This window comes from Balaenoptera physalus (assembly GCF_965194825.1).
Source record: "Balaenoptera physalus genome assembly, chromosome: 21".
In the NCBI taxonomy this organism is placed as follows: domain Eukaryota; kingdom Metazoa; phylum Chordata; class Mammalia; order Artiodactyla; family Balaenopteridae; genus Balaenoptera; species Balaenoptera physalus.
The window spans coordinates 13,639,369-13,653,939 of record NC_138902.1 but is presented as its reverse complement, the minus strand read 5'-3'; the positions used below and the strand labels follow the sequence as shown (position 1 = coordinate 13,653,939).

General features: G+C 32.7%; 1 protein-coding gene across 3 annotated transcripts in view; it reads right to left on the bottom strand.

The window, feature by feature from the left end:
- Positions 1 to 14,571, bottom strand: part of LOC309651427 (disintegrin and metalloproteinase domain-containing protein 5-like) — a 157,593-nt gene that overhangs the window by 109,433 nt on the left and 33,589 nt on the right. For all 3 annotated transcript variants that reach the window (XM_082444165.1, XM_082444166.1, XM_082444167.1), the window contains 3 exons: positions 10,823 to 10,894; positions 10,468 to 10,631; positions 9,983 to 10,064 (listed from right to left, as the gene is read on the bottom strand). In XM_082444165.1, the coding sequence (XP_082300291.1) occupies positions 9,983 to 10,064; positions 10,468 to 10,631; positions 10,823 to 10,894 (318 nt within the window). The remainder of the gene's footprint in view (positions 1 to 9,982; positions 10,065 to 10,467; positions 10,632 to 10,822; positions 10,895 to 14,571) is intronic.

The window sequence follows — 14,571 nt, the reverse complement described above, 5'->3', positions numbered from 1 at the left end:
AAAGACATTACATTACAAGAAAAGAAAATTGCAAATCAATCTTATTCATGAACATAACTATAAAATACTTTTAAAAAAGTTACCAAAACAAATCTGGGACATACAAAAAAAGGCAGTGAAACATGACCATACCAATTTTATCCCAGAAATGAATTAACTTAAGAATCATAAATTCACTGATGCAATAATCCATATCAATGATTAGAGAGGTAAAATATGATCACCTCATTATTATTGATAAAAATGAAAAGAAAAGCAGAAAACAGCTATTAAAATATTTGGCAGAAGAGGCAATGCCAAAAAAACTAATAAAGCTATGAAGGGGTTAAAATGTAATAGAGCATTCCATTATTAATTATATAAGTTAAATAAGTAATTACAGTATAAATGAACATCAAGAATCGAAATCTCAAAAACTCAGCATTCAAATAATTGAAAAAGAAGACCTGACAATGGGAGTGACAAAATTCAGGAAATTAGTGAAAAAAAAAAATCTCAGAAACAAAGACTAACACACAAGATATTCAAGGGAGAAAAGATATAAACAAAAGTACAGTAAGCCAGAGAAAACAGAAAATAAAAGAGATAAGAATAGGAATCATAACTCATGAGCAAGGAACAATAGTAAAGAAAATATTAAATATAAAGACGTGAAGAATATGCACAATCATATTATATAGAATAATATGAAATCATATTAGAACTATAATTTATATGTAAAAATTCTGATATAAGTGATACTCATATTGAAAGGGTCCACTGTGAACCTACGGAAATTAGCTCATAAAGAAGGATGCTAATTTTTAGCTTTGTAAATTTTAAAGATAAATAAAATAATCTGAGAGTCAAGGACAAAGGCTCCAATCCGTGAAAAGGAAAAGACCATCTTGACACTAGATTTTTCAATAGCAGAATATGAACCACTGCAAGATAGAGAAAAATTTCAAAGACACTCAACTACATAGGGTCAAAACATTTTAACCAGCAAGCTGTCTTGTAAGTAACAAGGCTAGAGAAAAATGATTTTAATCAATTAAGAATTCTTAGATTATTACACCCATAACCTTTCCTGAATTTTATATATAATAATGAGGAACTTTATCAAACTAGAATATGACTGAGGAAACACAAGAAAGAAAAAGATGGCTGAATGGATACAAAAACAAGACCCATATATATGCTGTCTACAAGAGACCCCCTTCAGACCAAGGGGCACATACAGACTGAAAGTGAGGGGATGGAAAAAGATATTCCATGCAAATGGAAATCAAAAGAAAGCTGGAGTAGCAATTCTCATATCAGACAAAACAGACTTTAAAACAAAGACTATTACAAGAGACAAAGAAGGACACTACATAATGATCAAGGGGTCAATCCAGGAAGAAGATATAACAATTGTAAATAATTATGCACCCAACATAGGAGCACCTCAATACATAAAGCAAATGCTGACAGCCATAAAAGGGGAAATCAACAGTAACACAATGATAGTAGGGGACTGTAACACCCCACTTTCACCAATGGACAGATCATCCAAAATGAAAATAAATAAGGAAACACAAGCTTTAAATGATACATTAAACAAGGTGGACTTAATTGATATTTATAGGACATTCCATCCAAAAACAAGAGAATACACTTTTTTCTCAAGTGCTCATGGAACATTCTCCAGGATAGATCATATCTTGGGTCACAAATCAAGCTTTGGTAAATTTAAGAAAATTGAAATCGTATCAAGTATCTTTTCTGATGACAACGCTATGCGACTAGATATCACTACAGGAAAAAATCTGTAAAAATACAAACACATGGAGGCTAAACAATACACTACTTAATAACCAAGAGATCACTGAAGAAATCAAAGAGGAAATCAAAAAATACCTAGAAACAAATGACAATGAAAACACGACAACCCAAAACCTACGGGATGCAGCAAAAGCAGTTCTAAGAGGGAAGTTTATAGCAAAACAATCCTCCCTCAAGAAACAAGAAACATCTCAAATAAACAATCTAACCGTGCACCTAAAGCAATTAGAGAAAGAAGAACAAAAAATCCCCAAACTCAGCATAAGGAAAGAAATCATAAAGATCAGATGAGAAATAAATGAAAAAGAAAGGAAGGAAATGATAGCAAAGATCAATAAAACTAAAAGCTGGTTCTTTGAGAAGATAAACAAAATTGATAAATCATTAGCCAGACTCATTAAGAAAAAAAGGGAGAAGACTCAAATCAATAGAATCAGAAATGAAAAAGGAGAAGTAACAACTGACACTGCAGAAATACAGAGGATCATGAGAGATTACTACAAGCAACTATATGCCAAAAAAATGGACAACCTGGAAGAAATGGACAAATTCTTAGAAAAGCACAACCTTCAGAGACTGAATCAGGAAGAAATAGAAAATACAAACAGACCAATCACAAGCACTGAAATTGAGACTGTGATTAAAACTCTTCCAACAAACAAAAGCCCAGGACCAGATGGCTTCACAGGCAAATTCTATCAAACCTTTAGAGAAGAGCTAACACCTATCCTTCTCAAACTCTTCCAAAATATTGCAGAGGGAGGAACACTCCCAAACTCATTCTATGAGGCCACCATCACCCTGATACCAAAACCAGACAAAGATGTCACAAAAAAAGAAAACTACAGGCCAATATCACTGATGAACATACATGTAAAGATCCTCAACAAAATACTAGCAAACAGAATCCAAAAGCACATTAAAAGGATCATATACCATGATCAAGTGAGGTTTATCCCAGGAATGCAAGGATTCTTCAATATACGCAAATCAATCAATGTGATACACTATATTAACAAATTGAAGGATAAAAACCATGTGATCATCTCAATAGATGCAGAAAAAGCTTTAGACAAAATTCAACACCAATTTATGATGAAAACCCTCCAGAAAGTAGGCACAGAGGGAACTTACCTCAACATAATAAAGGCCATATATGACAAACCCACAGCCAACATCGTTCTCAATGGCGAAAAACTGAAACCATTTTCACTAAGATCAGGAACAAGACAAGGTTGTCCACTCTCCCAACTATTATTCAACATAGTTTTAGCCACAGCAATCAGAGAAGAAAAAGAAATCCAAACTGGAAAAGAAGAAGTAAATCTGTCACTGTTTGCAGATGACATGATACTATACATAGAGAATCCTAAAGATGCCACCAGAAAACTTCTAGAGCTAATCAACGAATTTGGTAAAGTAGCAGTATACAAAATTAATGCACAGAAATCTCTTGCATTCCTATACACTAATGATGAAAAATCTGAAAGAGAAATTAAGAAAACACTGCCATTTACCATTGCAACAAAAAGCATAAAATACCTAGGAATAAACCTACCTAAGGAGACAAAAGACCTGTATGCAGAAAACTATAAGACACTGATGGAAGAAATTAAAGATGATACAAACAGATGGAGAGATATACCATGTTCTTGGATTGGAAGAATCAACATTGTGAAAATGACTATACTACCCTAAGCATTCTAGAGATTCAGTGCAATCCCTATCAAACTACCAATGGCATTTTTCAATGAACTAGAACAAAAAATTTCACAATTTGTATGGAAACACCAAAGACTCCGAATAGTCAAAACAATCTTGAGAAAGAAAAATGGAGCTGGAGGAATCAGCCTCCCAGACTTCAGATTATACTACAAAGCTACAGTAATCAAGAGAGTATGCTACTGGCACAAAAACAGAAATATAGATCAATGGAACAGGATAGAAAGCCCAGAGATAAACCCAAGCACATATGGTCACCTTATCTTTGATAAAGGAGGCAAGAATATACAATGGAGAAAAGACAGCCTCTTCAATAAGTGGTGCTGGGAAAAATGGACAGCTACATGTGAAAGAATGAAATTAGAACACTCCCTAACACCATACACAAAAATAAACTCAAAATGGATTAAAGACCTAAATGTAAGACCGGACACTATAAAACTCTTAGAGGAAAATATAAGAAGAACACTCTTTGACATAAATCACAGCAAGATTTTTTTTTGATCCACCTCCTAGAGTAATGGAAATAAAAACAAAAATAAACAAATGGGACCTAATGAAACTTAAAAGCTTTTGCACAGCAAAGGAAACCATAAACAAGACAAAAAGACAACCCTCAGAATGGGAGAAAATATTTGCAAATGAAGCAACTGACAAAGGATTAACCTCCAAAATTTACAAGCAGCTCATGCAACTCAATAACAAAAAAACAAACAACCCAATCCAAAAATGGGCAGAAGACCTAAATAGACATTTCTCCAAGAAGATATACAGATTGCCAACAAAGACATGAAAGAATGGTCAACATCACTAATCATTAGAGAAATGCAAATCAAAACTACAATGAGGTATCACCTCACACAAGTCAGAATGGCCATAATCAAAAATCTACAAACAATAATTGCTGGAGAGGGTGTGGAGAAAAGGGAACCCTCTTGCACTGTTGGTGGGAATGTAAATCGATACAGCCACTATGGAGAACAATATGGAGGTTCCTTAAAAAACTAAAAATAGAACTACCATACAACCCAGCAAGAAACTACTATGATCAAACACCAACAAATTGGATAACCCAGAAGAAATGGGTAAATTCTTAGAAACATACAATCTACCAATACTGAATTCTGTATAACTCGAAAATCTGAACAGACCACTAATGAGTTGAATCAGTAAGCAAACGCCACCCCCCAAAAAAGAAAAGCCCAGGACCAGACTGTTTCACTGGTTAATTCTACCAAACATTTAATGAAGAATTAATGCTAATCCTTCTCAAAATCTTCCAAAAAACTGAAGATGACATAACACCCCCAAACTCATTTTAAGAGTCTATTACTACCCTAATACCAGAGCCAGATAAGGACACTACAAGGAAAGAAAACTAGAGGCCAATATCCTTAATGAATACAAATGCAAAAACTATCATCAAACTACTAGCAAACCAAATTCAAGCATGTTAAAAGGATCATATACCATGGTCAAGTGGGATGCATCCCTGCAATGCAAAAATGGTTCAACATATAAAAATAAATGAATATGAGGCACCACATGAATAGAATGAAAGAAGAGAATCATATGATCATCTCAACAGATGCCAAAAAAGCATCTGACAAATTTCAACATCCCTTCATGATAAACATTGGGAATAGAAGGAATGTACCTCAACATAATAAAGATCATATACAACAAACCTATGGCTAACATCATACTCAAAGGTGAAAGGTAAATCTTTTCCTCTAAGATAAAGATCAAGACAAGGGTGCCCACTCTCACCATTCCTATTCGACATAGTTAGCCAGAGCAACCAGGAAAGAAAAGGGTATAAAAGGCAACCAAATCAGAAAGGAAGAAGTAAAATTATTTCTGTTTGCTGATGACATAATCTTTTATGGAGAAAATCCTAGACTTCACAAAAAAACTATTAGAATAAACAAATTCAATAAAGTTTCAGAATACAATACCAACCTACAAACTGAGTTGTGTTTTGATATATTAACAATGAATTAACAGAATATAACTAAAGAAATCAATCCCATTTACAATAGCAATAAAACAACAAAATATCAGTAATAAATTTAACCAAGGAAGGGAAAGATTTGCACAAAGAAAAGTATAAGACTGTGATGAAAGAAAGTGAAAAAGAGGGAATTCTCTGGTGGTCCAGTGGTTAGGACTCTGTGCTTCCACTACAGGGGGCCTGGGTTCGATCCCTGGTCAGGAAACTAAGATCCCACGAGCCATGAGGCACAGACAAAAAGAAAGAAAGAAAGAAAGAAATTGAAAAAGACACAAATAAATGGAAAGATATCCCATGTCCATGGACTGGAAAAATTAATATTGCTAAAATATACATATTACCCAAAGCCATCTATAGATTCAATGCAATCCCTCTCAAAATTCTAATGACATTTTTTCATAAAAATACAGAAAACAATCTTAAAATTTGTATGAAACCACAAAAGACTCCAAGCGGCCAAAGCAATCCTGAGAAAGAAAAACAAAGCTGGAAGCATCACAGTTCCTGTTTTCAACCTATATTAAAAAGCTATAGTAATCAAAAAGTATGGTCCTGGCATAAAAGCAAGTGTTGGGAAAACTGGATATTCACACGCAAATAATCAACTGGACCCTTGTATTACACTACTCACAAAAATTAACTCAACATGGACTAAACACCTATATGTAAGAAGTGAAATCATAAAATTCTTGGAAGAAAACAGTGAGAAATCTCCTTGACATTGGTCTTGGCAATGATTTTATAACTATGACAACAAAACCACAAACAAAGGCAAAAATAAACAAGTGGGACTACAGCAATATAAGGGTTCTACACAGCAAAAGAACTGATCAAAATGAAAAGGCAACTACAGAATGGGAAAAAATATTTATAAACTATATATATGATAAGAGGTTAATATCCAAAGTATATTAAGAAGTCATATAACTCACTAGCAAAAACTAAATTATCTTATTAAGAAATGGTCAGAGGACCTAAATAGACATTTCTCCAAAGAGGATATTCAAATGGCCAACAGGTACATGAAAAGGTGCTCAACATCACTAATCATCAGAGAAATGCAAATCAAAACCACAAGTGAGATCACCTCACACCTGTTAGAATGGCTATCATCAAAAAGATAAGAGATAACAAATGCTGGCAAGGATGTGGAGAGAATGGAACCCATGTGCACTGTTGGTGGGAATGTAAATCGGTACAACCACTATAGAAAACAGTATGGAGTTTCCTGAAAAAAATTAAATATAGAACTACCATATGAATCAGCAATTCCACTTCTAAGTATATATCTGAGGAAATGAAAACACTGTCTCAAATAGGTCTTTGCACCCCATGTTCATTGCAGATTATTCACAACAGCCAAGATATGGAAACAACCTAAGTGTCCACTGACTAACGAGCAGATAAATTGTGAGATGTGTGTGTTTAATACTCATGTATAGGGCTTCCCTGGTGGCGCAGTGGTTGAGAGTCTGCCTGCCAATGCAGGGGACATGGGTTCGAGCCCTGGTCCGGAAAGATCCCACATGCCGCGGAGCAACTGGGCCCGTGAGCCACAACTACTGAGCCTGCGTGTCTGGAGCCTGTGCTCCGCAACAAGAGAGGCTGCGATAGTGAGAGGCCTGTGCACTGCGAAGAAGAGTGGTCCCCACTTGCCGCAACTGGAGAAAGCCTTTGCACAGAAATGAAGACCCAACACAGCCAAAAAAAAAAAAAAAATCATGTATATATGAATATTATTCAGTCATAAAAAAAGAAGGAAATCCTGTCATTTGACACAACATGGATGAAGTCAGAGGGCATTACTCTAAGTGAAATAAGTCAGACAGAGAAAGACAAATACTACATGATCTCAGTAGGTGGAATCTAAAACAACTGAACTCATAGAAACAGAGAACAGATTGGTGGTTGCCAGGGCGAGAGTTGGGGGTGGGAATGAGTGAAAGTGGTCAAATGGTACAAATTTCTAACCTGGGGATACAATGTAACTATAGTTAACAATATTGTATTGAATATTTGAAAGCTGCTAAAAGAGTAGGTCTTAAAGTTTCTCAGCACACACACACACACACAGACACACACAAATGGTAACCACGTGAGATGATGGATTATCAAATATATACATATATATATAAACTTACTGTGGCAATCATTCTGCAATATATACATATATCAAATCATTACATTGTACACCTTCAACTTACGCAATGTTATGTATCAGTTGTATCTCAGTAAAACTGGAAAAAAGAGTGGGTCTTGTAAAAAATAATAAACAGAAACCTCAATTACAGTCGGGCTACCAGAAGGGGAACTCTCACGGCCTGGAAGATAGCAGAACCCAACAGGAAAAAGAAAGACTTCTCTTCTTTCCTGGCAAGGGCTCAGCCAATGAAAAGCCATGGACACTTTGTTTACTAGAGCTCCCTTCAACTTCCTTTTTCCCCTTTATAAAAGTGTTGTCTTCCTTGCCATGAGAGGATCTGCACCTGGCTCAACATGGTTGCAGACCCCGAATCATAATTCTCTGCTGATTCTGAGTAAACCCATCATTTCTGGAGAAATCTGGCAGTCTATTTGTTTTAGATCAACAATCTCATAATGTAAATTCAGCAACGTTACTGGATATTTACAAAAATATATAAAAACTGGCCATATATGGATATATACTAGCAGTGAGAAACTGGAAGATGAATTTAAATGATCAAGACCAGTGGCAATAGCATCGGAGCATATAAAATACCTAAGAATAATTTTAGCAGTATATGTATTGAACCTCCACAGAGAATTTTTAAACGACCTGAATGATTGGAAAGATAAATCATGTTGGTGGACTGGAAGATCCAACATTATTAAGATATCAATTCTCCCCTAATTGATTCATAAATTACACACCATCCCAATCAAAACCTAAGTAAGCTTTTGTGTATGTGTAGAACTAGACAACCTGATTCTAAAATCTATATGAAAATGCAAAGTTATATATAGATATACATAGTATCAACAAAGCACAAAGTTGGATAGCTTAAACTACCTGACTTCAAAATATTTAACAAAGCTACCATATTCAACGAATTGATTCTTAACCTAAAAAAAAAATTTTAGAATATTATGATTGGTGTCTATCGTTTTAAAATTTAATCTTCATACTCTTTGTTGTTGGAATAAACAAAAAATGTATTTTTATATTGATATTTTAATTTTATACTGGCTTTTTATAGCATTCTTCCTTAACTCATATATTTTTCCTTTACAAATTTTTATTACAAAACTTCCAATCAAACTTAAAGTCTGAAGAATGGCACCAGGAAAACACATACTAACCACTTATATTCAATAATTCCTATCATCTGCTTTATTTGCTTCACACACACATGATCTCAACATTAGTTCTCAGCAAAGAAACACTGTTTTCAGGAAGATTCACAATAGTGATGAAGACCTGGACAATTTCTGACAGTCTTTCCTGAGGCTTTGGCTGAAAGGGGACCGACAGCAAGGACTGAGAATAAAAACAAATTCCTAGAAAATATCTGATTCTTCTTTAGCCATGGTAACAAATAACCCCTAGAACTGGCTTTAGATTTATCTAATCAATCAATATGTCTTTTATACTAATGGTAGCAAGTACACACCAGTACAGATTTTAATTCTGTCTAATCTGTCAATGGCAATTTGAATCACTGTACATGCTACTAAAAGTCAACTAAATATACAAATGGGTCAGTATAAAAATCACAGTGTAGCCTTATTTTTCTGAAGCACTGTCAAGTTCGCTCCCCTTGCTACTTTTTATATAGCTTGTTGCAAAAAGAACATAACTCTGTAGAAAAAACTCATTCCCATTTTCCAGAAAACAGTAGATTATGAATATTTGATGGCTGTACCTTCCTACAACAGTCTGCTCCTTGCAAACATAATAAAGAATTGAATGCAATAATAAAAGTTACCTTGAAACAAAAATACAGTGAACGTCACTTAACCAAAAAGCACATGAATGTATATCAATTATTAATTTTGAGGAAAATACTGATTTTATCTTTTTGATATTTATTTTTATTTTATATTTATTTAATATTTTGATATTTATTTTTATTGATGTTTATTTTTATTAATTGAGGAAAATATGTTTAATAATTAACATTAAAATCACACTGATTATATAATAAATATTGATGCAAGCATACCACTGCTCAAAACAATTAAACTGACTTACAAAGGCCAAATGTTTTTTAGAACAATATAAAATTATGATCAGTTGAATTTATAAATATTCTGATTTGAAAGCAATTATATACAGTTTAATTTTTATGCTCTTAATTAGTAATAAAAATACTATTAAAGGAAGAATAAACTAAGTAATATATATATTCTTGCTTTAAAATATTTAGGAAATTTTGAAACATGAAAATAATGAGAGCAAATTTGATAGTAATTACATACCAAAGCAACTCCTCCAGCAAAATTCTTATCACATATTTTTGAAGGATGTGTGGCTCCTATAAAAGTAGGAGTTTTCTGGAAGCTAAAAAAAATAACAATTTTCCTCATAATTACATTTCAGTGGTATTATTAATGATAATCAGATCAGACACAAGAATGTAGAGATAACAGGTAGTAAAAGTTTATTAGCCAAGAGACATCAAAAAATTGTATCACTCAAAATTAACCTCCTTTAGTTATTTCAAAACTTTTATGTAATTTTACTTTTTTCAGGTAATTTTATGTCATTTGATAAAAGATTTTAAGTCTTACCTCACATTAGCTACTTGAGGACAAAGACGTTAACCTACATTTTTTTCCCATCCCATGGTGTCTACCAAATTTACAGAACTCAGTATACATTAAGTAAATGCTTGTTTTTCATAATTAACATATAAAATCATTTTGGGTTATTTCTTTATACAAATATGAAATACTATACTCACGCAAATAAGTATGCAGTATGATGAGGTTGGGAGAGAAATTCGTATTTCCATTCTAAAAGTCTATATAATATATGATTAGGATGTCTTGTAGTAGAAATTTTGTTTTTGTTTGACCAAATCTCTATGGAAGATATTCTAACAGTCAGTTTTAACTGGGTAAGCATCTAAATGGAGAAAATAAATGAAAATTTTTAAATAAATTTGAATATTAAATTTTTGTAAAGGTATATTTAAGACATTTAATTCAATATTTTGAATGTGGAAACTCTTCAACAGCACAGCAAAATACTATATACATCAATTCATATTACCTATCTTACAAAATATATTTAAAAAATAGTTTTTAAAAACTTACAGTGTTAACAAAGCCAATGATCTGAATAACCTTCTGTGTTACACCTTTTACATCAGAGCCCATGTAATCAAACTGAAAAAGATAAGTTATTATTAAAAAATAGTGGATACCATTAATATACCACATAACCTTTATATCTATAATATGCTATATACTAGTATATATATTAGTATATATACTAATATGCTTTATATCTATAATATGCTATATGCTATATAGTATATGCTATATACGATATACTAAGTAGCCAGAGGGCTACATTCCAACTGAAATCCAGGAAATGCATATTTACATTTGTACATGTAAATGTATAAATAATAATTTATTTAAATAAATTAATTAAATGTATAACTTTATATAATAAATTAAAATATTTAATAACATGATTTTAAATGTTTAATGCACTTGTAGCATTATTTATTTATAAAAATTGAATCATAAATTTTTTAAATGTTATTTCAAAATACACTTATTTCTAAAATAATACATATAATCACAAACCAAAAATTATATGCATAAAGAGGGAAAAATCTTTAATAAAAGGCTCACTGTTTAAGTGATCATGGATACTGTGTTAGGTTACATCCTCTGATATCACCACGTAACTCATGTTACTCATGCTTCTTTATTCCAATAAGCTCTTTCTAACTGCTTAAAAATGCCAGAACAATATTAAAAAACAATGGTGATATCAGGAATGTGAGCTTTGCTCCTGATTTTTCACTGGAAAATCTCAAATATTTCACCATTAAGTGGTGTTCAGTTTAAGATGAGTATTCTAATCATGTTGAGAAACACCTACTTATAAATCTTCCTACTTATAAAACTTTCGTTAAAAATGAAGTTGAATTTTTATCCAAAGCCTTTTTGAAGCATACCAAAATGATAATGACTTTTGTCTTTTGACCTATTGATGGAATACATTTCATTAATACTTTACTTATATTAAACCATCATTATACTGTTTGATCAAAACATTACATTCTATTAATATACTATCAAAATTAATATAATATTTTGTTTAGAAGTTTGTAGCTTTCAGAACGATGGGCCTGTTGGTCATGTGTGCATGCATGCATCCTTTGTCATAATGGAGCAAATGAATGTTGCTTACTAAATTTTAAAGCACTACCTAAAATTAAGTTGCTTGTTTTTTCTACAGCCTAGAATTGTATTAGCTTATGAATTATATCTTCCTGAAACATTTTTTAATACTCTCCTTTAAAACTATCTATACTTAACACTGGTAACTGACCCATTCAAATTCTTTTTATTTCCAGTTTTTTGAAATATAATTGACATATAAGATTGTGTTAACTTTAAAGTATACAATGAGATGATTTGATTTAAAGTCTTATCTCCATTGGAGAATTCATGAAATTTGTATTTGTTTGTTTGTTTTAATCTCCCCCAAGGACACAGTTATACCATCTTAATCCTTTTCAACACCATAACATGTTTTCTTCCTTTTTGCTTAATTACACTTTCTACCTACTTATTTGTCTTTTCAACAAACCAGTTTGTGAATTTACTTATCCATTTTAATGTTTCTGTTTATCATCAATTTATCAAATATCAAGTATTTTTCCTTATTTTTCTAATATCAAATTATTTCAAGAATATGAATTTCCTCTCCGTTTAGTTTTTATACTATCCTCTGCGACAGGTATTATCTGTATTTACCAATATTCCGTTCTCTTCTAACTCAGGAACCCTTCCTTTAAAGATAGGCATGGGCAGGTGATTCACTTTGGCCAATGCAATGAGGGCAAAAGTGGTGCATGCCACTTCTGAGAAGTATTTCCTTATTGTAGCTCATGTCTCTCTGGTCTTCACTTCTATCGGTTTGGCAATTGGAAAAGAAACTATCAATCTAGAAGTGCCAAAAAATCTAAGCATTCTCTAGTGCTGAGCCAACACATGGAAGACTGCTGCCTTGGAGAGTCAGCCAGGATCATCATGGTTGACATTGATTGAATGAATGAAACTAAAACTGTTTAGCCACTAAGATTTGGGGAGTGTTTCTTATGAGAGCATAACCTAGCCTCTTCTGATTAATACACATCCACCTAATTTTTAAAACATTATACACAATTCATTAATTTCTAAATAGCTAAAAACTATAGTTTTTCTTTTCTGCCTTGAAAAATTACTCATAATTGTATTTAATTTTTAAATTTTATTATTTTTGCTTTATCTCTTTTTATTCTTTTTTTAATACACTTTGATAAAGTTTTGGCAAAATGGTTTTTTTAAATAAATTTATTTATTTAATTTTTGGCTGCGTTGGGTCTTTGTTGCTGTGCGTGGGCTTTCTCTGGTTGCGGCGAGCAGGGGCTACTCTTTGTTGCGGTGCGTGGGCTTCTCATTGCAGTGGCTTCTCTTGTTGCAGAGCACAGGCGCTCGGCGCGCAGGCTTCAGTAGTTGTGGCACGTGGGCTCAGCAGTTGTGGCTCACAGGCTCTAGAGCACAGGTTTGGTAGTTGTGGCGCACGGGCTTAGTTGCTCCGCGGTATGTGGGATCTTCCCGGGTCAGGGCTCGAACCCATGTCCCCTGCAATGGCAGGTGGATTCTTAACCACTGTGCCACCAGGGAAGCCCCTGGCAAATTGGTTTTTGCTTTTACAAAACTATTGGTGTTACCCTTGGGACCTATAGATGACTACATTTGCATGTATTTTCTATATATATCTATAGACATTTGAATGTATGTGGTACCCATTCATAAGGTACAAAGGTCAATAAGTGTTTAGTAAAACAAGCTGATAAATAATTTGATCTTTATATGTTAACATTTATTTTCTGTCTGTCTGTTAAAGGCTAACAGAAATGATTTAATGGACTCCAGTATAGTTTTGGTTTCTGTTAGATTCTTCTGATTACTTCCAAAGGTTTTCTTTTTATACTTTCATCATAATTCACTCAGCACTAAATGCTTATTATTAGAAATTCATCTTTAACTTGAATTGTAACATTCAATATAAAATACTCCTTTAATTCTTCTATTTACATTTTTTTTACCCTGAACTTTATCTATTAGTAATATCATCCTGATTTTCTTTTTTTATGGTAAATCTTGGCACATTTTTGCTGGTCTTTTAAAAAATGTTTTATACCTAACAGTATCATTTTATTTTAAGCTGTCTCATAAATGTCATCTAATTTGAGATCCTTTGCACATTAATGGGAATATTTAATCCATTCCATTATTGTAATCAATGAAGCTGACTTACAGTTTTCTATTTTTCCTATTCATGTCCTCATAGTATTTCCTTTTGATTTTTGCTATGTTATAAGAGAATATTTGGAGGGGGGAGGTTCTATATGATTTCAAGGTTATACCTTCAGTATTTTATATTCAGATATATTAAAACATTGTTCAACAAGTTTCTCCATTTTTATCAACTCGACTCACCTATATAAATAGGTCTTAACCCCTTATGAGGTGAAAATCAAAAATTCTGAGGATTCATCAGGGTTCAGTTCTTTTTTCCAAAATGCATATTAACTCGTACTAGGAAGAGGCTGAATATGGCTATATAAATAAGGCACTACCACATCCTGCCAACTGACTGAATACATACATTGCCTTTCTCTTTCTTTCTGACTTAGTGATAAAGTTGGGATATATAATTGTTTTGAAGTATGTGTGTTTTTAGTGCTACCCAACTCTTAAATTTTTAGATCAAATTTATTGAGGTATAATATATATACAATTAAATTCCCCCATTTTAAGGATTCATTAATTTT